The sequence below is a fragment of the Lutjanus erythropterus genome, chromosome 6 (assembly GCF_056507025.1).
Source record: "Lutjanus erythropterus isolate fLutEry1 chromosome 6, fLutEry1.hap2, whole genome shotgun sequence".
In the NCBI taxonomy this organism is placed as follows: domain Eukaryota; kingdom Metazoa; phylum Chordata; class Actinopteri; order Lutjaniformes; family Lutjanidae; genus Lutjanus; species Lutjanus erythropterus.
The window spans coordinates 24,258,376-24,281,583 of record NC_139322.1 but is presented as its reverse complement, the minus strand read 5'-3'; the positions used below and the strand labels follow the sequence as shown (position 1 = coordinate 24,281,583).

Here is a 23,208-nt window from a genome sequence, read left to right as displayed (position 1 = left end):
GTCGGGTACCTGCAGGTACCCGGCAGGTGACCCACAAAGTTGTTGTGAAACGTAAAAAAAAATATATATACATTTATATAAATTCATGGGTTTGGGCAAGGGTAAAAATCAATTAATTGAGTGGAGTCAATACTGCAACACCATCCAGATTAGCATGTGTGTGGAGAGGTGTTCCAGTCTGAAAGTGTTGTCAGAGGAACCAACTGTCCAAAACTTATCTTGTGTTATAAAAGACTAAGAGAAAGAACACACAGAGAACACTGGTATGTAGGCGTGTGTTGTGAGAGGCTAAATGATTTATTAGTTGCATAATGAAAGTGATATACTGTATGCTTTATTGTTTTCATAGAGGCAGCTGTGTGATACGCCTCTGTCCACTCTGATGTCAGATCGTCAACACAGTTTAACCAACTCGCACAAACAATCACAGAGGGGTTTTCATTTTTCTAGCAAGTTACTTTTCTCAGCAGTAACACTGTAACATAACAATTAATTTTTTAAGGGTGGTAATCTTGTGATGTAACAAGTTATTTATAAAATTAACGTTCCCCAACACTGCCTACAAGGCAGGACAATAAGGACAAATTGGCGAGCAGTGGTGTGCAGCAGCTGGAACACAATGAGCACTCAGCTCAAGTACACAGATGCGTCTCTGAAGGCTAAAAATACTATTTGCAATGTACATGACCTCCTTCCCAGCATGGTTTAGGTGAGACTAGGCTTTCACAGAGGATAACATCTGATTGGTGTTGCCTGTGGTAAGATTCTGGTATTGACTCAGTCTTAAAAATAGAAGAAAAGAAAGACAACTTTGTGCCATCATTTATTGATGTTAAAATGAACCAATACAACTGCAGAAATGTAAAGAGAGCCAGACATGAAATTGTTAATGTTTTCTACCGGGAAATAATGAAGGATCTAACCCAAACTGTGCTCCACTACATTACAGGCTTATAACAGCAACAGACTTCCTCAGTATTATGTGATGGACAAACACAAATGCAGCCTCTGGCTAAACTATCTATTTTCTTATGTTTAATGTGTTTAAATATCTTCACTGATATCCATAGGATTAAAAAATTACCTTGAAAAAAAAGGATATTCTATATCAACCTCCACTGAGTGAATAATATTAGTCATATTCAAACCTAGGGAAAAAATACACAGGGGAATCAAGATCTCCCATCACAAATGGGTTTGCAGTGATGTGTCTCATGTATAAAAAATATTGTTCAGTACAATGTTGTCTAGTCAATAATTAGTATGTAGACAGTTGTTGTTGCTACTGAGCTCATTAGACTCTTGCTAACTAATCCCAGACCCAAAAGGTTACATTATATACATCAAAACCGCTCACACAAAACGTTTCTCCATACATAAGTTATGGCATTCACGCATCCAAAAGTGGAAATACTATATAATTGCAACTCAAATTTAAAATAAAATATAAAAAATGCAAATATTCATAAAAGCAATGTGATACAGACTTAACATTAAAACAGAACTTAACATGTCAGCTGTGAAACTGTGAAATGCAGTGATGGATTTGATTAACAGGCAGTCTGTTTTGGTCCTCGTACATATGACAGACAAGCTATGAATGTGTCAGAGGCATCAGAGGGGCTTTACCTGCCAGCCCCTGGCTGATGTTAAGGTCTTAAATATGACTGGACTCCACAGTACTCACAGTGATCATTTCACAAGCCTTCCCTCGACACACACTCATCACTTCCTCTCAGTATGCTCTGCATCATAAAATCGATTAAGACAAAAGTGATCATAGTATCAAGTCCCCAAATTGTGGAATTTAGGTCCTGCATGCAGCGTGGCCACAGCTCAGTCCTTAGTAACACCTACTTTCCAATTTGCCCTCTGCAGACAAGACATACTAGCCCAGAAGTCCTGATTCTCCTCCAGACACCTGCAAGGAGACAAGGATCATTAGTTCCTATGGTGACAGGAAATAATGAATTCAGTCCCACTAATGATATCCCTAATGATATAACTTACATTTTAATTCATAAGCTGCTTGGTTATAACTAGAAGAGTGCACTCTGTAGTGTGCAGATCTCCACCAGGCAGAAAGAATATTTGGATGCAACTCCTTTGTAATTAACATTTTGATGAGTAACTGTAATTAAATTACAGATATGATCATTTATTTAGCGTGGAGCTTAAGACATTATACATTACCCTGTCATAACCATGTCATGACAAGAAAGGTTTTTAATGCAAGGTTGACACTGTTTAAAATGTATTTGTTATGACAGCTTGACATTAACCAAGACAACATAACCTGTCAACATCTTTGTTATGACAGCTTGACACTGACATAAGCTTCACATTTCAACATTATGCTGTACTGTCTTACGTTTGTTTTGACACTTGCTGTCATGAGATCATTATAAGAGTGTTATAAATATTGTCTTTGACCTCAAGTAAAGTGGTACATTTTCGAGTTGTCATTAAGATGTCATTGAATTTTATTAAACTCTCAAATGCTTTTGTAACAGTGTCATGAATAATTTCCTGGACTTCAAGTAAAGTTGTACCATTTGGACTTATCGTAAAGATGTCATTAAATGTTACAAGGCCAGTTTGACGACAGAGTACAATGCCAAGATAATTTAGCTTAAAGAGTTAGCTGAGCCGATTATGGTTAGCTAGTTTCCTTGCTGCTAAATTAGGCTAACTGTTGTCTGCTGTTATCTGTAGGTGGCATAAGCTCGTTAGCTCAGCTACCACTGCTAGCTGCCTAATTAGCTGACTCAGCCCCGGGGTGTCGGGATACAAACCCAGCAAGGAAGCCACATCGGTACTGTATTCCTTTGTCATCAAACAGGCCATGGAGGTCTCGGAGGCTGTGTTCAGTTCCAGTCTGGCTGGGATCTCCAGGTCAGCCAGACTCAGCTAGACGCAGATGACACTAGCATGGCGAGGGAAAATATAGATTGGTCCTAAGCATGTGTGTTTCTCAACAGAGATGAGAGGGAAACAAGACCGTTCACTCCTCGGCTCCTTCCTACAGTTTGACGGGGTATTCAGTGCTGACCGGGTTTGGCTCCTGGCACACCGGGGGGCTGAGTCAGCTAATTACGAGGCTAGCTTCACAGCTAACCAAGCTAATGAGATAATTCCAGATAACAGCAGACAGTGGTTAGGCTACTTTCGCAACAAGCTAGCTAACCATTGTCTGTCCATCAGCTAATTACACAATCTAAATCACATTGCTACTGTACTCTGTCATCAAACTGACTGTATTTAACATTTAATAACATCTTTATGACAAGTCCAAGGTACCACTCTACTTAAATGGAAAGTATTCATGACACAGCTACAAAGGTATTTGACAGTGTAATGAAACTTAATGACATCTTTATGATCAGTCCAAAATGTACCTCAATGTATCTCAAATGTCAACTTTGCATTATAAACGGTCTTAAAATAAAGTGTTAACACAGACTTTTTTCTCAGTAACTGTAACAGATTATAATCACATTTATTTTTTCATGTAATTACATGTAACAGGTTACGTGTAATGAGGGTGGTGCAACAATCAATTGTCATTATGTCATTTTTATCTGTCGGTTGGAAAACAACAACACCACGTTGCCACATCTCTTCAGTGCTGGAACTGCAGTGCAGGTGAAAGTCAATGTGCTGACCTGCAGGGCCTGAAGCTTTAGTAGAGCCCGATCTCCCTCAGGTTGATCTTGATGATGACGTCGGTGACGGCATCAAACACAAACTGCACATTCTTGGTGTCCGTGGCACAAGTGAAGTGGGTGTAGATCTCCTTGGTGTCCTTTCGTTTATTTAAATCTTCAAACTGGCACTGGATATAAGCTGCAGCCTCCTCATATGAGTTCCCACCTACGGTAAAAAACAAAAGGTCAGTTATAAACAGAAATTGCTAATTATTTACATGAAACAATCCCAGATGATCTCTGGAAAACAGCCTAACTCAGCTCATTTTTAACATTGTGGATTAAACACACCAAAAGCAGAAGAACGATGCCATTAATCTGTGACCAATTGGAGCTTATTTTCTGCTGTATCAAATTAACAGCAGGTCTTATTTGATATTTTTTGTTCAATCTATGGGGGAATACATTGTGCTTTAATTTAATTTTGATTAAAAAGTGGAGAAGACGGTCAACAAAACAGGGTATTGATGATCTTCCAAGGTCATTTTTTCTACAAAGTGCTGTTGAATTTGTGTGAAAACATCTTTGGTGACTCTAATAAGAAGTTAAAAATGATGAACTGTGACACAAACCCTTGTGTTGCAGATCTATAAATAGTTATATCTGTCAAAACCCATCATGGACATTTCACCAGCCTGGGTTAATAAAACTGACAAGGGAAAAAAAAAGGGCAGCTGAGAATTATTCAGAGAAGTTAAAATGCTGCTGTGCAGAGAATGTAGTTGATTATACGAAGGCTTCAGTTCACATGTGATAAAGCAGCTCAACAGTAAAACACACAGCCTTTGCCTATTTGGTAAAAATGTCAAAAATTAAGGTTAAGATAAAATAAATTGAGAGCATGACCACACATTTCCAGGAAGTCAATGCTGAGATACAACAGATAGATGAATAAATATTTCCTCAGATGAATCCGACAAGATCACGTCATTAAATTGCAGGTGCACATTTTTCGTCTCACCGGAGTATTCGGGATAGCAGATAGTGAGCGGACTCCTGCTGATCTTCTCCTCAAACAAGTCCTTCTTGTTGAGGAAGAGAATGATGGAGGTGAGCGTGAACCACTTGTTGTTGCAGATGGAGTCAAAAAGCTTCATGCTCTCATGCATCCGGTTCTGTTGAAAGAACAAATGGGAACTTACCCATAATTGGTCAAAATGTCTTTTTCACAAAAGACAGTTTGATATGTCACAGTGGGAAAAGCACAGGTGTAAATAATTAAATTAATAATTAAATTAATGATGTTTGAATTTCATTGTTTCATCGCTGCTTTGGTTTCAGGGTCTTCAAGGTCCTGAATTCGAGGCACAAAACGGCACATGCTGACCTGAACTAAAGGCTCTGTGTGGAACGTAAATAAAATACCACAATAGCATCATAAATGACATAGACTAATAAAAAGATATTTCACACGACTTATAGTGGCTGGATCCAAATGGAAAATGTGCAGAGTGGTGTGTCTCGTCCAGCACTTAAAGCTATAAAAGCTGGTTCTTTGTCACACAGTCATTCATTTAAATAGCACTCAGCCATTGTTAATATTATCAAGGTACAAGGTAGATTTCTGCATAATTTTATAACACAGGGTTGTATAACAAGATTAAGTTATACAGTTGTGGTTCTCTTTTGCTACAAAAATGTTATATATATATAAAAAAAAATCTATAGTAGATTAGTTCAATAAATAGTAAGTCATAGAAATGAAAATAAAACCAATTATTTTACATGGTGGATGAGGATGAATTAAGCAGTCCCACAGCCTGAGGGAAGAAGCTGCTCTGTACTCTGGTGCTATCGGGCAGATACTTCTGTATCTCTTGGCAGACAGCAGCAGGGTGGACAGGCTGTGGTGAGGTGGCAATTGTCTTTCAGTGTACTTTCACCAATCATCGACACTTTGATTAGAAACTGTAATTAAATTACATATATTTTCTCATTCTCATTCTACATTATTTTGTAATTTAATTATATGTAACTAGTTACAAGTAAGTACTTACTCTACATCACTACTATTGGACAATTGTTTGTGAGGTTTGTGACTTTGACTTTTGACCACCAAAATCTACTTAATTAAATCCTTGTGTCCAAGTGGACATTTGTACCAAATTTTAAGAATTTCTCTAATAATAATAAGTTCATGGGAATGACAGGTGTGAGATCACAGACCTTTGACCTCTGACCTTTGACCATCAAATTTTAATCACTTTAGATATCACCTTCCCAAGAATAGGACTGATGGAGGGATGGACAACCTGAAAATGTGATGCGTCCAGCCATGACAGTTGCCTGTGCAGAGGCATAAAAACATAACTCATAGTGTCTGAAACCAAATGGAAAACTGGCTGTTGTGTCTGTACCAGCACTTACAAGTTAGCAGCTAGTTCTGTCACACCGTCATGGCTTATTGGGACTGTCCTGTGCTTTTCCTACTATTACAAGTCAAAATTTCAGGCCTATCTCAATAATTTCCAGTTGAATACATAAAATCCAGTATCAACAGTGAACCTAAACCACAGTATATCCTTACCATCCTTACTTACCATCTCCTCGTCCTCAGCCAAGACGAGGTCGTAGTCACTGAGTGCAACACAGAAAATGATACTTGTGACTCCTTCAAAACAATGGATCCACTTCTTCCTCTCTGAACGTTGACCCCCAACATCAAACATCCTGCAGACATACAGACACAGTGACGGCATAAACAAATGTACAGTGAATGTGCTCATTTTAATTCTACTGTCATTTGAATTTTAGTGTTTTATGAGGACAAGTGTCCTCATAAATCCAGGGCAAGAGAACATGTGTTTATGTTTGCTGCCTCTGTCTCCACCTGAGGCCCTCGGTGGCAAACTGAATTTATACCGAGCTGTTTAACTGACACAGAAATGAAATGAAAGACCGCTGTGTGCTGTAACACCAATTCAGTGATTACACATTTTCCAAATCCTGAGCGTTTTTTTTTTTTTTTAATGGGGTTACAAAGGCAGGCCAGGGAGGCTATTACAGTTATTGTTTCACCAATATTTATAAGTACAGGAACTGGACAAAATAATGTAAAAGGACTGAGGCAATGTAATTACATTTACTGCTACAAAGCTGGGTCATATTAGGCTGAATGCAGGTAAGCAGCATTTTGTGAGTTATGAAAGAGGTTGGAAAATCAGCACCTCTCAAAGCATCATGATGCGACTGACAGAGAGAGCTCCAAACAAGTCGAATCCAGGTGCATCAGTCAGAAAATACTTCAAAATGATCAGTGGAGCACTACAACAACATATGATAAACACAAGACAATATGTTCTCTAGCTGGAGAATATCTTACACAGATATAGATATAGGATGCAGAATGAAGAAAGTTGAGATACTGCACATGCAAACTAATGTGACCTGCCTCTGTACAATCAGCATTTAGTTACTTCAAAGTCATTTCACATTGTACATTTGACCCTATGACTGTGGTGATCATAAGCTATAAGACTAGGGACTCCATCTTCCACCTGGCATAAACACAACGCAGCTCTCATAGATTTTCTGACCAACGCAGTTGTCATTTTCATGCTCATATTGTGTAAATAGCAGATGTACTTGTGTCCGTCTGTGTGCCAATGACCGTGTTGATCTTAGGATGATGTGTAGCCAGGTGCGTTGTTGGTGCATTGCTGTCTTGAGGCAGCAGAAAGCGAATGCGCCACTGACCAACAAAAACCTGGTCTATAGTCAGAGGTGCAGCGCTTTACAAGACAAATTATTCAAACGCTAAGATGCGCCTACATAGGCAGGTTCACAACACACGCACATTCTGTTTCTAGGGCACTGCAGTTAATCTGTGGGTCATAAAAATTTACATTCTGGTTAATAACGGATGGGTTGCAGGTGGAAGAAAAAGGCAGAAGCATTAAGAGAGACACTGTGCACATTTATGCATGAGGTCCCAGCAACTTCACTGACTGTTTAAATCTGACAGAATCAATCAGATTTTAATGTAAATTAATGTTCTGTGTTCTTCTACACTTCAAAAAGGTCTTAAACAAAGTTACAGATCATACAGTGACATTTTTTGGAATAAAGCAGCTCTATAAATCCTAACTTCAATCAGAGCTGTTGAAAAAAATATTTCCCCGTTTCCTCTGGGAGGATTTCCACTCTTCTCTCTTCTTTCCTGTCTTTTTATTGTGTTTCTTCTTGATAAATTAGTGCTTTTTTGTATTCGTATCTGCTTTCATTTCCATGCGCACAGTAATATCACAGCAGTCATGCTGTTGTGCCTCGTGTAAATTTACACAGCATGTCACTAAATAGGGGACAGCTTCAGCATATTTCTACCACCAGCAACTGATCAGCTATTAATCATAAAGTTAACTTTTATGATCTGGCCTGCTCAAACCGTGGGTTAAGCACAATGTTTACATCACTACAAGTCACAAGGGTAATTTTAGCATCCCTGTTTGCTTCTCCAACTTGCCCAATCTACCATTTTTAAATAGCAATGTGCCAGAGGCAGGCACACCTGGCTCCTAAAAGGAATGGGAGGTGACACACCTATGACTTATTAAGACACTAAATGTAACCCCTTTGCACCTTGTGCCTTATTTTTAATCCTGATTATGTACCGTTAAAATAGCAAAGTGAAGTTGAAAAGGAACAGGACACCAACTTCAATATTCATACAATAAACTTCTTGTGTTATGTCATTGTTTCCCAGGTTTGTTCTTGTGAATCTTTAATATAAAGCAACTCTTGTCCTCTTGCAACCCCTTATTACAATTCACATATGAAGAGGTATTTCACAAGGGGAAAAAAAACTTTTTAAACTTTTTAAAAAATCCAAAAAAGTAAACCCCATGCTGGTGAGCACTAGGTTAAGTCTTATAATGAGGACATTTAAATGCTCACCAATACAGTAAATTAGCTCAGGCCATGGCTGTAAAGCTTATTAAGATCTTCAGCCCACCTGAGGCCTTCACGAGCAGATAAATTACAACTGTACTAACTTGAAGTAGAGATCTTTGAAGGTGAAGTGAGTTTCCACGATGCCAGTGGTCTTCACACGTGTACGTAGCACATCCTGCTGAGTTGGGATGTAGTTCGGCTGACAGATCCTGTCCAAGTCATTCAGGTAGCTGAGAGACAGAAAGCATGGGTATATGAAGATGATCCCAGAGCTGATGCGCACATGACTGTACAATCTAAATTTACAGTGGCATTATCTGCAGTACAGGCAGCTTCCAGTATGTATTTCATGAAAACAGATGTGCTCATAAAATCTGGTGTTTTTCTTTTTTTTTTTAACACCACGTGGTAAAATTTAGGCTATCCAGGGGGTTTCCACGCTGATACTTTATCAAAAAAAAAAGACAACATAATATAAGCAACAAAATGCTTTTGGGAGACTTATGCCTGGAGACGTGGAGGACTCGCTCCACACAGGACTTCACAGAATGATACTAAATATGGGCTCATATTTTGGTGCATGATAAACACTTGCTCCTTGTGGGTTGAGTAAAAACAGACTAACTCCACTGGTTCCTCTTGTCTCGTTGTGTGGATAAAGTGCACCATGAGCTATGACACCTCTGCTGTTTTCAAAACAAAGAATGTCCTTCACACTGAGCTACTTTCTTTCAGGGTGTGTGATATAAACTCTGCAGAAAAAGAAAACCTTGAGCTTTATCCATGTCTGATTGGTAATGCAGGATTCAACTATATTTAGCTCAAACTGCCTTGTTTCCATTTTTCACTCAACTTCAGCAGACAGTTGTAATCAGCTAACACAATAAATTGAAAGCATTTTTTCAAATGATCTTAACGACTGTAAGTCGACAGAAACATTTTCCAGCCATCAGTTTCTCTTTCAAGTTTCTCCTTTTGCAGGAATGCAATGAACTGTGCAACAAGCTGACACAAGACCGTGAAGAGCAAGACACATCTTGCCTCCTTTGTTCCACTGCAAATGTTACAGACATGAAGGCGGAAAACTCCTCTGCGTCAAAGTTCATGTGATAAGCCAAATGAGATTGAAAGAAATTTCTTTAAGACTATGACCTTGAAGATGGATGATGCAATTTCAAACTTTACTGTAATTCATAAGAGCTGTTTCACTTCCTTTGGGCATTTTCAGGAACCTTTAATAAGATGAGTGTTATCAGGAAGTAAAACCTTATTTGGAATCAGATCGGACTGATCTCATTATCCACTGATCAGATTGTTTTCTAGATAAATTGGTCAACTTAACTTATTTGAAGGGTTGTGCACAAGACTGAGGTGACACCATTCTGACCAGGACATGACACCTGTCTGAACATGTAGGAGTCTTTAGGAATGTTCTCATTAGGTGTCACTTATGTCATTTATAATGCAAATTTAGGGTTAATAACTAGTTAGTTACTAGTGACTAATTAATTATTAGTCAGTGATTTGAGCAAATATTTTCAGCTCTAGCATCAAGTGAAATTATCTCACATTATTGATGGATTGTTTAACTTCTTTAAGATAAAATAAATGAAGGCTGAATATAAATTGATTGATTGTGATATATGTTAGGACCCCCTCGAAAACGAGATTATACATCTCAAGAGGTTTATCCTAATAAATGCATTTTTGATATAGATTAAATGACTTTACTGGTTTTTACTGTGTAAATTTACTTAATAAGCTTTAGTTGGTGCTTGTTAAGTCTGTGTGTGTCTATATGTGGAGAAGTGAGTCCTCACTATGCAGCAGAGTCGTTGAGCTGATACTCCCGTGATCGATCAAAGCATGTTTGAACTCCGCCATCGTTCCACAGCCTCTGAATCACAGCAGTCAGCTCTGTCGACATCACCCCTTCCTCTGCTGTGCTTGCCAAAGCAAACAGCTGGCGGGCATCATCCTGGTAATAAAGACATTATAATTGTTGTCATTGTAAATTTTTTTGTCATTGTAAACTCTTTGAAAGTCATGATTGATGCAGATCGAATGTATTTAACTCACCGCCCGTGCAGCATCATCAAAATCTATCTTTAACCGGCCCATCGCCCTGATGATGGCCATGATGGACTGGATGGTGTTGCTGTACACCACCACTTTGTACTGCTTGCACTCCTCTTCCGAGTAGCCATCTTCATGAATGATTCTGACACAGAAACAAAATCCAAATGGGATTTCAGGAGTGCAGATAAATGTTTTACAGTGGGAACAATGGCTTTAGCAAATGTGGGACAAATTACAGATGGAAAAAAAAAAATCATGCAACACTGTCATTAGTGCTGGAATTTGAGCTTCAGTGAGCATGCAGCATGCCTAATGTGGGAACTGGGGAAGTCTATTCAGGTCCTGCCAGGCTACGACTGGCCTCTGAGGCCATTGTTTAACATGTTGGGCAAAAGGGTGCTTCCTCCTCCGCCTGGAGTGAAATGAGGCTCCTGCTTTGCATCCACAGTATATACTGTATATCCACAAAGATGAACCCTGTTTCTGCTCACAGCTCTCCCCACACTATTAACCTCTGACAACAAGCTGAATGTGGGAGTGAGGGAGTGGGACTGTTTTTCATCAACATAATACAAAAATAGCGTTGACGTTTATTATGGGATGTAGGAGTTTAATATGTCATGTGCGTCAGTGTTATCAGGACAAGCTGCACTGTAAACCTCAATTCACCCATGACACCAACTTTTTTTGCACAGAATCCACACAAATGTTCAAAAGTGTCAAAATTACATGAAAACTTTAACACTCATCCCTTGTGACATTGGCAAATGTTTATATTAAAGGAGAAATATGTAAGGCTATAGCGTTCAAACATGAGTACTGCTGTCCAAATTGTGAACTGGAGCCTTAAACAGTATATTAAATAGTCCAAATTGGTTGGTTGCTCAGTTGACACCAGCAATGACACCAATGTCTTATTCAATAAAACACATCATTTGTGTTCACTTAACACAGCAGAACATATTATTAAAACAAGACCTGTAGTGTTTTTACCAACTTAATAATTTCATGTTCACACAATTTTGTATGACTGAGTCAAAGCAACATAGCATATCAGCAGACTTCCCAGCATGCATGGAGTGAAAGTTAAAACTCTCTTAAAACCCTTCATTTATATAGTTTGAGGAAAGCATATATGATGAAAATGTCCTGTGTGTCTCTGATACATTTTAAGGTAAGTCATGGTTGTAAAAGTAAAAAATGTAAAACAAATCTAATTTGTACTGTTGGTCAGTGTGACTAAAGAGTTGTTGGTTCAACTTCATATATTAAGCTCATGTTTTCTCAAGTTCAATTAATTCTAATAAGACTTCAAACTAATTATTCAACTTAAGTTCAGTTAACTTTGTTCACTTCTGAGGTACATTAAGAGTGTTGTGTGCAAGCTCTTTACAATAAACATTTGGGTTGAGTGAGCAAAATGGTTTTCATAGTGTGTAACTTACTTCATCTGCTTCACTATTGTGCTTTTCCCAGATTCCCCAGCACCTGAAAAAGAGGCACAGTAGTTATATAAGGCAGCCATACCATGAATGACAGCAGCCAAAAAACACCTCAACATAATATCTCACGGTTTCAGACCCCTCTCACATGGACAACGGATCAAACCAGCTTTTCATACCATCCAGACTTAATCTGATCTAATTTAATCATGCATCATAAAGCATACAGCATGTTTGTGTTAAAACGAAAAAGCAGCATTGTAATTTTCAGCGGCAGACATTTATGTGGAGCCTAAGGGAGAGTATAGAGTCATAAAGTGCTCCTTTACGTTCTACTGTGATGAACTATCTGATGCCCCAGTCAGCAATCTAGATGTATGAGTGCATTAATTCTCCCCTGAGAACTGAGCGATTTGTCATTGGCCACAGAAACACACAGACACCAGTGTCTGATACTATCTGCACACCCTGAAATGTGTATACCACAGCCTGTAGATTAAGAAGTGCAGAAGCACAGAGAGGATCATGGGTAATAGCGAGTAGTGTGATGAGCTGGGGCGCCTCTTTAGTATGTGAGAGTGCCAATCAGTGACAAATGATGAACTGATGACTGGCACAATTGATATCAAAGCCTGAGTAAGCTTCCGTTACAATACAGGCCGTTATGGCAACGATGAGTAGGAAAAGGGATTTAACATGAGTAACCTGTACAGTACTGTATATTTCTACAACAATTAGCCAAACAGGAAACAGTTGTCACGCTTCTGGCTGAGCTAGTGTTTTTCCACTGGAGAGACAATCCCAGATATCAAGCTGCCCTGGGCGTTAGAGAGCAGAGGGGCCATAAAAACACCACATATGATCCAAAGAGTCTGTCTGCAATCTGAAGCCCCACAAAAACAAACACCAACTTGGTCTCTGACCCAAACCCAGCTGTACAGTGGAGCGCAGGGAGTCTGCTCCATTTCTATTTCATATTTAACCCTTTATTGATTATATCAGTATCACATACACTGTCATACAAGTACAATGTAAATACTTAAATGAATTATATCCATCTGATCCATCCTAAATATTAGGAGGTCTGCCACCATGCACCACCCTGGGCATCCTGGTCGAGGACACTGACAGGAGAAATAAACCTAACAAACACATTTTCAATTAACTTCTATTCTCCACTTTTGTCACCTAATGCTATATTTTGGCCTGAAAGGTAATAGCTAGGCTAGGGTGGTGGTACACAGTAACACAGGGGTGTCCACCAGAGGTTTGTCCCTAATGCATCATGGTACATGCAAACACTACCAACACAGCAACTAGGCTTTCTTGGTCAATATATCACGCACTGAGGGTTTTATCACTTCAACTGACTAAATCCACCATCAACACTGACGGGACATCCACATGAAAAATGTCACATTTTCACTAGGACGAATAACTTCCCACAGCTTCTGGAAGTTCTCAAAATTAAATGACTAATTCTTCATTTAAGGAAATAAGTTTGTTTACTTTCTTGGCAAAAGTTACAGTTTGAAGGTGGAGCCACCAGCCTCTCAGATTAGCTTAGCGTGAAGACCGGAAAAAGGGAAACGGCTAGCCTGGCTCTGTCCAAAGGTAACAAAATTTGACTACCAGTGCTGCTAAAGCTTAACATGTTATATCTTGTTTGTTTAATCTGTAGAAACACCAAAGTGCAAATATGATGTAGAGACATGAGGGAGTCACCGTGCCTGGTCCAATCCACAGTAAAACCCCAACATGTTCACTTAAAAACTACACTGGTAGGTAGAGTTTGCTTCTTTTGTACACAGCCAGGTTTGTTGTTTTCACCTGTTTCCAGTCTTCATATTTACCATAAATATATGGAATTGATTTTCTCACCAACTGTCTCTGCAAGAAAGCAAATAAGTTGATTTCTCAAAATGTGAAATTATTCCTTTTAGTCTACATGGTGCAAAAATGCATAACATGGTTTGTTGTCTGAGATGTCAACATTTTAAAGACTAGTGGCTATGGGAAAAATAAACACTGGGCTGCAGTACCATTGTTGGCCTCTGGGGCAAATTGGCAGCATGATTAATTCATAGTGCCTTCTCTGGCCCTTCTAACAGACTGATGGATGCAGTATCAAGTTCCTGCTGGGATCTGAATGCAGGTTTTCTGAGGTGGCGAACCAGCTCTTTGCCCCTGTGCCACCTATTGACTCACTCTAGAATCAGTCATTTTTCATAGCTAGATTAATTAAAGAGGCATAAAAACACGTGATGAAATATTAGATGTCAAACTCATCCAACCAGTGAGAGATTATTTGCATCAACATCTGGGGTGCGTTTATACTGACTGCAGAGCCTCTATTTGCTTAATATAACTGCAATAATTATCTGCAACCACAGAATTAAGAGGTTTTCAGCCACTGGAATTTGAAATATGGATACTGGCTTCTTTTTTAACACAGCCAGGAACAAATCCCAGTGCAAAAACACTTTAAAATAAGCATATACATTGTCTTAATAGTGTTGTTCCCCAAAAAGGTGGTGAGACACAATCCCACTGCCAGTTAGGAATCCTTAGCAGATGAATTTTGTCAAGGAGGCTTAGAGAAAAGCAATGTGTTCAGATGGCTGGCCAACAAGAAATAAATCCATGAATTCTTTGGTTAAGCTGTCACCAGCAAAAGAGATTTAGGCACGCTCACACAGACAGGCAAGACAGGACAAATTGCGTTGATCCCTTTGCTCAGTTCTGTCAGTCACCAATTCTCTCATTCGTAGCATTTTTGGCTGATAATCAAGCGTGGCTTCCTTCCATTTCACAAACCAATTTTACACAGGCATTCACAGAGTCACCCAAACCCATACAGGAGTCAGACTCCAAACCAAGCCTCATTTCACAAGAATCTCAAACGCAGATTTTTTATGAATCACTATTCGTGGTCAAACAGGAGACCATTTTCATTGGAAGGGTGCGTTGGCTCTCCAGCTGTGTGGTTTTGTACAAAGAACAGCAGCTGAACTCCTCTTTGTTTTCCCCCTATAACTCTCCTGCTCCAGCACAGACAGGGAGTGGAGGGCACTGCCTGGAAAAATACCCCCCCCCCCCCCCCCCCCCAGCTCTGTGGTCAGAACTTGAAGATGAACGTTTCCATACAATGAGATTTTAGCACTGCATTGTAATGCTGCACCACCACACGAATCAGCCTGAAGGTCATTGTCACAGATCAGTTAGCTGCTGATCCATTGACTACATCTATGTGACGTCATGTTAGATCTATTTCAGCGTTTACCTCAGGGTTCAGGGCTCAACTCCCAAAAATAGGTCATCTTCTACGAAACAAACCAACGCAATCAAATTGTAACCTTTCACCAAGACAGAGGAAACAGTTTGATAAGAATCACCTCTCAGTTGTGGGTACACATGGCTCTGAAATGGTAGGAAGTAGATATCCTGGCCTGGTTTTGTTATTTATGAAGGTACAAGAAAAAACACTGCTGATATAAAGGGCAAAATCGCTGATGGGAAAGCTACCTTTCCTTGTGAGAATAATGCCACTGTCAGGAATGTGATGCAGAACACAAACAATAAGAAATAAGATAGAGAAGAAATAAGAAGTTCCCCTCCAGACATATTTTAAAGATACTGTAAAGCAACAATAAATGTGTGTTCTGAGTTTGTCAAACCAGATCAACTTGTGTTATTAGCCACTCAGCCAAATTTAAATGATTAAAAAAATGCTAATTATATAAAATCAAGTCTCAAAATCATGACAAATTTGCTGTTTTCTCTGCTCTGAACCCCGCTCCACTGGGAAAAGGAGACCCATGGCCATGACCATGGCTCTGGCATCACAGAGCCATGTTACAGGTCAGCCTGAAAAATCCTGAACATAGAAATTGTGAACAACAGTCCTCCAGTCTATGCTACAAAGACTAATCTTTTCACATGCTTGCAACAACTATTTTCTAACATCTGCAATATGTTTAGAAGACAAACTTCCTTTGAACAGACTTTAAAGTTTGTAAAAGTACTCTAGGATTATTATCTTCTTTAAAATGGTTTCCCTACATATAATATTACAAAAAAAAACTCTGTAAAAGTGCTGGAAGCGCATCTACTCTGTCTCTCTCTTTTAGAAATTCTGGTTCTGGCCTCAAGCCCCGCTCATCAAAACTGCTGGCACTAGGTTGACCAGTGAAAGGAAGGTGTGCATCAAGATGGCTAGTGTTAGCGTTCAAGGAAACATTGGAGAGACTCAGCCATACATGTTTCAGCTTGGTTTAGACCCGTTGTGCACCAAAATCGGCGACTCGCAGACATATCACAACGTTAAATGTAGTTAATATATTTTACTGTATTTGTTTATGTTCTTGTTAGCTTGTTAGCATGTAGCAGTCTTGCACTCTGTACTGACAAGTCTACTCTGTGTTGGACTTTTCAGGTCTCTTTGTCTGCATTAGACTTGTTTGCTCTGAATTTTTTATGTAGAACATCTAGCTTGCCAGGCGTATGTTTGAATGTCAGATTTCAGACATGTCCCCCTTCAGTAGGGGAGTACGAAAACATGTCTGTGGTGTCAAACTTTGCACGGATACAAGTCAGTGGTAGAGGTCAAACATTTTAGTTTTTTTTACTGGTTGCAAAAAAGTCTCAATTCAAGCCACATAAACAAACATGACTATGCATGAGACGACTGGTTATTTCTTATTACTATCTAAACACCACTGCTTTTGACTACAGGGGCCTCCAAAACCAACACAATGTGAAAGTTCCTTGTAGTAGCTAAGACTAAATAAACTAATCACATCTGGAGCTTTCCCCTCACACATGGTAACATACTGTAGTTCCTGCTGAGACATGAATCAGTTAAGTGGGATTTGTTTGGAAGAATACCTTTGAATCTCTATGGAATTTCAGCTGTAGGAAGATTTACAACATGGCACTTTAATGGCTAATATTGCATTTCACTTATCTAAAACAGTTATTTCAGGGGCCAATCTAACACGTTGTACTTGTCCCTCCATGACAAATCATAGATACTATCTTGACTCACTAATTATCGGCCAGTGAATTTGCCCGTTTGACATACCATGACTGATTCTTTTAATAACATGAGTTTGCAACCTTCCCCTGTGAGGAAACAGGTCAGGTCATGTGGAGATTTTTTTTTCACAGTACAGAAGTGATGATGCAACTTGTTGAGACACAGCCCTGCACCATATACCATAAGTGTATTATGTTGCAATGTCTTCAGGAAGTCCTGCTGTATGAACACAGTGATTATTTCATTTCAGTAGCTAATTTAATAGCTGAATCTGAATCACCATCTTAACCAATTCCTTGGTACTCTCGCTCACTCTTGTAACATGTTTCAGGCCATTTTAATCAGATTTCTGGACAAAGCTATACTACTGAAAGGTTCTGGTCAGTCAAATACAAATTTAGCATTTCGATTCTTCTTCATCATATCAGTCCTTTGAGATGAATTGCACAATATTTCACGTGAAAAAGGCATGGTCTCAAGTCTCAACAGCATTGTATTACAACAGTGCATCAATAAAATCAGCTTACACAACACATAGCTGATGCTGCACAAGCTGTTCGGACGATTTGTATGGTTGTTTGAACTTTAAAGAAACTGTGAATATTGGACTTACGTTCTAAATGTCTAAAGCTGTCAGACCTGATAACATCCCACCTGCCTCAAGACAGCCACCATCATCCCCGTTCCTAAAAAGTCAGTGTCCTGTGTAAATCACTATTGCCCTGTAGCACTCACCCCCATTCTGATGAAGTGCTTTGAGAAACTGGTTCTCCAGCACATAAGGAACAGGATCCCAGCCAGTCTGGACCCACACCAGTTTGCATTGAGAACCAACATATCCACAGAGGATGACGCCTCCACTGCCCTCCACTCAGTCTTCTGAAGAAAATCACATTGGTTCAGATTCTGCTTGTTGATTTTAGTTCAGCATTCAACACAGTGATGCTGATGGGCAAACTGAACACTCTGGGTCTGAGCACCACACTCTGCAGCTGGAAACTGGACTTTCACACAAACAAACCCCAGACAGTTCTGATTGGCAGGCTCACATTCTCCAATCCAGTGCTCAAAACTGGAGTACCCCAAGGCTGTGTGCTCAACCATCTTCTATTCACAGTGTACATCCATGAGTGCAGCCTCTGACAACACAACCATCATCGGCCAAATTTCAAACAGTGATGACACTTCATGTCAGCAGGAAATCAACAGCATTTTCCAGTGGTGCACAGAAAACAAGATGCTGCTCAATGTCAGCAAAACCAACGAGCTGATTGTTGATTTTCAGATAATGGAGAAAAGACACACACCACTGTCCACATCAGTGGAGTGAACAGTTTCAGGTTTCTGAGTAGCATTGGGTCCTGAAACCATGCCATGCTGGCACCAGTTCCTATATGTCCGGCACCTACTAGACTGAATCACAGCTCTGGTGCAGAAATTACCAATGCTTCATTAAACCTGTCTAGTTAACATAACCACAACACAAACGCTACACGGCTCTGACAGCAGGTAGCCTTCTACTAGCTTGTAGGTACCGTAAACACGCTTGCTGTGCCTAACAAAACAGTGCGAAGTGCAGCCGTATATGATTCAAACGGATTCCAACATCGGGCGGGACGTCCAACAAATGGTTCAAAATAATTATGTGTAAAAGTGGACAGTATCTGGCCGCGCACGACACAGTCTTGTAAGCGGAGAGATGAACCGTGCTTGACTGATTGTGTGAGCGCTGTGGAGATGATTCTGACTATGTAAGACTACTGCTTGTGTGACCCCATGCCAAGCTCATCGGCCGGCAGTGTGGGCGTCCCTGACTCCAGTGATGAGAAGCATAGACAGCAGATAATATGTGTAGTAATGACTTGACATTTCTATCTGTGATGAGGAGACGCAGGATGATGACAGCAGCGTTTCCTCAGCTTAGACATTATTATCATATATCTGCAAAAGAATTGGTTAAGTTCGAATCTGCTCTTATTTCTTTTACTGTTATTAGTACTTTAACTGTTACTTAGTATTAAGTTATCGTAGTTCAGTTAGATTTTATTTATTATTTGATATGCAATTTATTAACACTAAATGAGAATTCCCAAAGGAAGCGAAACTGCTCTGATGATTTACAGTGAAGTCTGAAATTGCATCATCATCTTCAAGGTCTTACTCCTACAAGGATACAGGGCTGTTTATTTATCATTTACAGCTAGGCTGTACAACAAGATTTCAATGTACATCATAGTCCCTTTGAAAGTGTGAAAAAACTATAAGATAGTATTGGTATGTTCATAATTTACTTGTTACTAACAAAGAATAGACCAAAAGAGACAAAAGTCTGTAATGTTCCCTGTGTTGAAAGGTTATTACCTCAAGTTAGTGAATTTATGCTGATACAGGAAAAAAGTCAACATTATGCAAGACTGTACTTCCTTCAGAAACTGTTGAAACTTTCAGCTAGACAATATCTACAGTCAAGGGCGTAATGCTATGGGGCCCTCCCCACATTCACAGCTATTCCTTCCTTCCTTTGTATAACGAGATTTTTAAAATATTCTTTCAGTACGCCAAAGTCTGACACTTTCAAATCCTACTCATGGGGGCTTTGATTGGTTGCTAGAAAGTAAATTAGTGGCAACTCTGATTATGGTTTGTCAGACGAAATATACCATTGGTTTTTTTTACTTATAAATGTTTATAAGTTTATAAGTTATATATACTTATAATTTTTTTTTTTTTTACTTCTAAATAGCTGTGCTGCATAAAAAGTGTTACAGACTAGTTGCCTCACACACAATGAATAAGCAGTTCTCTCTGAAACAGCAGTTCCTCTGATGAGATGTGATATTGTGGTAGAAATGTTTCATGTTTTGTAGATCAGTTGTTCCTCTATACACAAAATATCCTTCCCAACCTGGAGATCAGGGCTTTGCAAGAGCTCCCAGACAAATCTGAGGGGGAGTTACATGATTAAACGATAGCTGTTGCAATTGTTTACATTTCTAAGTTGTTTTATTGGGAAATACTGGAAACGTTAACTTCTCCAGGCCTCTAAAAGTTCTAAGTGAGACAAATCCAAATGGGAAAAACTGCTTCTCACAAACAACAGCCACTTAAAGGCCATATATTTAATGAGGGGTCAAAAGTAGAAACTGCTCCATTTTCAGGGGTCACAAAATAAAAACACTGGGGACCACTTGTATACAAGATTTACAATACAAACACATTTACAGCTAGAAAATGGGATGTAGAGTTAAAGTACTTCGTGATTACTGGCACAGGACATTTACGCTCAGGGGCAACTTCCTGCTAGAGGGAGCAGAGCATAAATATGTTGAGTGCTGCTGGTCTGGGGGCATTTAATCCCCTTGGCATGTTTGTGCAGTCCACACCCACAGTGTCAGTGTCACTGAGTGTGTGGCAGTTATTTATGCCAGCAGGCACTGCAGCTACACACAGACAGTGCTTAATAAAGCCATGACAGAGTGTTCACACCTACACTGGGATGCATCAACGAAGACTGATCGAATGTAAGATAAGTTCTAATCAGAGTTTAGCAAAACCACTGTAGGTTTAAAAGAGTGAATCCAGATTTAAAATTAAGCAGAGCTTTGTTGCACAATGAAAATTTAATCAAAAAACTAAAGTCAAGTGCTGTTGGGATCTAGTAAGAATAAAAAAGGGGATCATTAATTTTTTCTCTGCTTTCGTTAACAAAATATTGCATTGTTTTCTAGTTAGTGAAACGTTAACAAACATTATACTGTTTGCTAGCTAACTAATAAAAAAAAAAGTAAAAGTTATATTGTTTGTTTGCTAGGTAAAAAGTTTGTTAGCCTAGTTAGTCTACACATGATGGCTCAGCAGATAATTCTTTTTCTCCATTTCAAAAGGCTGCAATGTTAAAAGTTTAACCTCCTCAAGAGTAAGCTTAAAGTTAATACTGAATCACAGATTAAATTAGGTTAGAGTTATGGTGTAAGAGAATTACATATAATCTCGGTTTAGAGTAAAAACTGAACTGAGGCTTAAAGAGAGTTTTATATTTGCATCTTTCTTCATTTTAAGCTAATTAGTATGTTTGGAACAATGCAAAATTAAAGTTAAACCATTATTTAATTTAAGCTAAAAATTAATCATTGGTGCAACCCAGCCTTATGCAAGCCTTATACAAGGGTATTTAAAAAAAAAAAAAAAAAAAAGAATGAAAAAAGAAAAAGCTTTTTTCGTCCACACACAAACAGCGCTTTAGGTCACTAAAAACAGATTTTTGAAACAGCCTGCCAAGGTGAAGATATTTAGAAACTCTGTTTTCAGTGTTGTGTGTAGACAGGGAATTAGTGTAGGAGTGGCCATGACACTGAACATAGAAATCACCAATAACATGCAGAGTGATTTTTTTGTTCAAGTAAGACTGAACAGCATAAAGTGAACTCCAACAGCCCAAAGCTTTATCTGGTGGCAAACTAATTCTAAAATAAGTTAATCAGGCTTCCCCTTCATAATCTAAAGAGAAGAAAAGATGAGTTGATTATTCAATTTTGTTCAATAGAAAATTAACTGTCAATGATTTGGGTATATTTATTTATCGATTAAGTAATTTTTAGGCAAAATTTACTGGGCAAGGCACACATTACAGGTTACAGCTTTTCAGATGAAGATTCTGCTGTGTTTTTGTCCAATATGATTAAACAGTGATTATTATTGAGTTTTTAACAGATTTTATGTTATTTTGACCAAATGATTAATCGGCTAATGGTGAAATGATTAATCAGATCGACCATTACTCGTCAGTGGCAGCCCTAAACTTCTGCATCACGATATACAAAATGTTAAAGTACTTCTCAACATCTCCCCGCAGCTTTAAGGTTTTGTTGTTTGTAGGCGCTGAAGTTAAACAGGTCTGCATGAGTTACAACTTGTTTTGTGACCAGTGTCAACACGTATCAACAACAAGTCTCCTCTGAGCACGTACTGTCTTCCTTTCTTTGCAAGTGACAGAAAAGCACTGAGGCAGCAAAAGGGGCGCATTAGCGTCCTAACCACCAACATCTGGTTTACTTCTACAACTTGTGTCAGTGCAGAAATGATGAGCCACAGCTGCATTAAACCAACAGGAGGAGAAGTGTTTGGAGTCACATAAACTAAAGACTGGAAAAATGAAAAGTGAAGAAAGACTGATGGAGATTATAACTGATTAAATATATTACAAAGAGCCATAAACACGGTTCATACCGAGCAGAAGCAGTTTCACTTCTCTGGAGGACTTCTCTCTGTCTTCCCGCAGGTTTTTATCAATCATTTTACTCCTCTCCACCGCAGCTTTGTCCTCGGCGCTGATCGTGCAGCCCATTTTCACTCTCTTAACAACTTCTTTTCGTCGGATTGTCGGTTTCAGCAGCTCATGAGTTGACGGGAGACGCCGTCAAACAGCCCTGAAGTTTCCCAGCCGAGGTGAAGCGTGGAGGGGAAAAGGCGTTGGCACAGGAGGCTCGTCTGTCCAACTAAAGACCCACAGTCTGGTGCAGAGCTCACACTGCCTCGGTCCACACACTCCTGTCTGCTCAGGTGATTAAATACAGGATTTCAAGCAGGAAAAACTACCAAAATAGACGTTTAAAATATTTTATCTAACTTATCAGCAGTTCAGACTCAAAAAAGAACATAAAAATGAGAAAAGAAAACAAAATACTTTATGTAGAAAGTATGAAAAACAGGCACATAATCCACCGTTTTTAAAGAAAAAATCGTAAAAAAAAATCACCGTATTTTCTCCATAAAACCAATGCTGCTGCGCAGTCGCGCGATCATCCAGCTGATCCAGCTGTAAACCAAGAAAACGGCACTGAAAAAGGAAAATTGATGCGCCCCACGGGGCTGATGGGAAATGTAGTCGCTCCTAAACGATCAGATATGAGAATCCTACCCGTCTTCCCTCATTCATGTCGGGTGCAAATCCATGTGTTCTTCACAAGCCTTCGTGAACTGATGTACTGTTTAGTTTACAACAAGCTGAAGACACTCGCGCACGTGTTTTCTCTGCAGTTCACAGTCATTTCCA

General features: G+C 39.2%; 1 protein-coding gene across 1 annotated transcript; it reads right to left on the bottom strand.

The window, feature by feature from the left end:
* Window positions 1-1,061: 1,061 nt before the first annotated feature.
* Window positions 1,062-23,139, bottom strand: LOC146325348 (guanine nucleotide-binding protein G(i) subunit alpha-3-like). The gene is made up of 9 exons (XM_084721295.1): window positions 22,383-23,139; window positions 12,122-12,164; window positions 10,677-10,818; window positions 10,418-10,575; window positions 8,699-8,827; window positions 6,248-6,377; window positions 4,669-4,822; window positions 3,666-3,873; window positions 1,062-1,921 (listed from the first exon to the last, which is right to left on the bottom strand). Exons 1-8 carry the CDS (start codon window positions 22,498-22,500, stop codon window positions 3,683-3,685), a joined length of 1,065 nt encoding a protein of 354 aa, XP_084577421.1. The 5' UTR covers window positions 22,501-23,139; the 3' UTR covers window positions 1,062-1,921; window positions 3,666-3,682.
* Between the last annotated feature and the right edge of the window lie 69 nt (window positions 23,140-23,208).

Excerpts from the sequence above, each read along its gene's own strand:
- LOC146325348 (XM_084721295.1), bottom strand. The coding sequence starts at position 22,500 with ATGGGCTGCACGATCAGCGCCGAGGACAAAGCTGCGGTGGAGAGGAGT. Across the intron at positions 10,819-12,121 it reads ACAATAGTGAAGCAGATGAA|AATCATTCATGAAGATGGCT; the intron begins GTAAGTTACACA and ends TTTCTGTGTCAG. Across the intron at positions 10,576-10,676 it reads TTGATGATGCTGCACGGGCG|GATGATGCCCGCCAGCTGTT; the intron begins GTGAGTTAAATA and ends CTTTATTACCAG.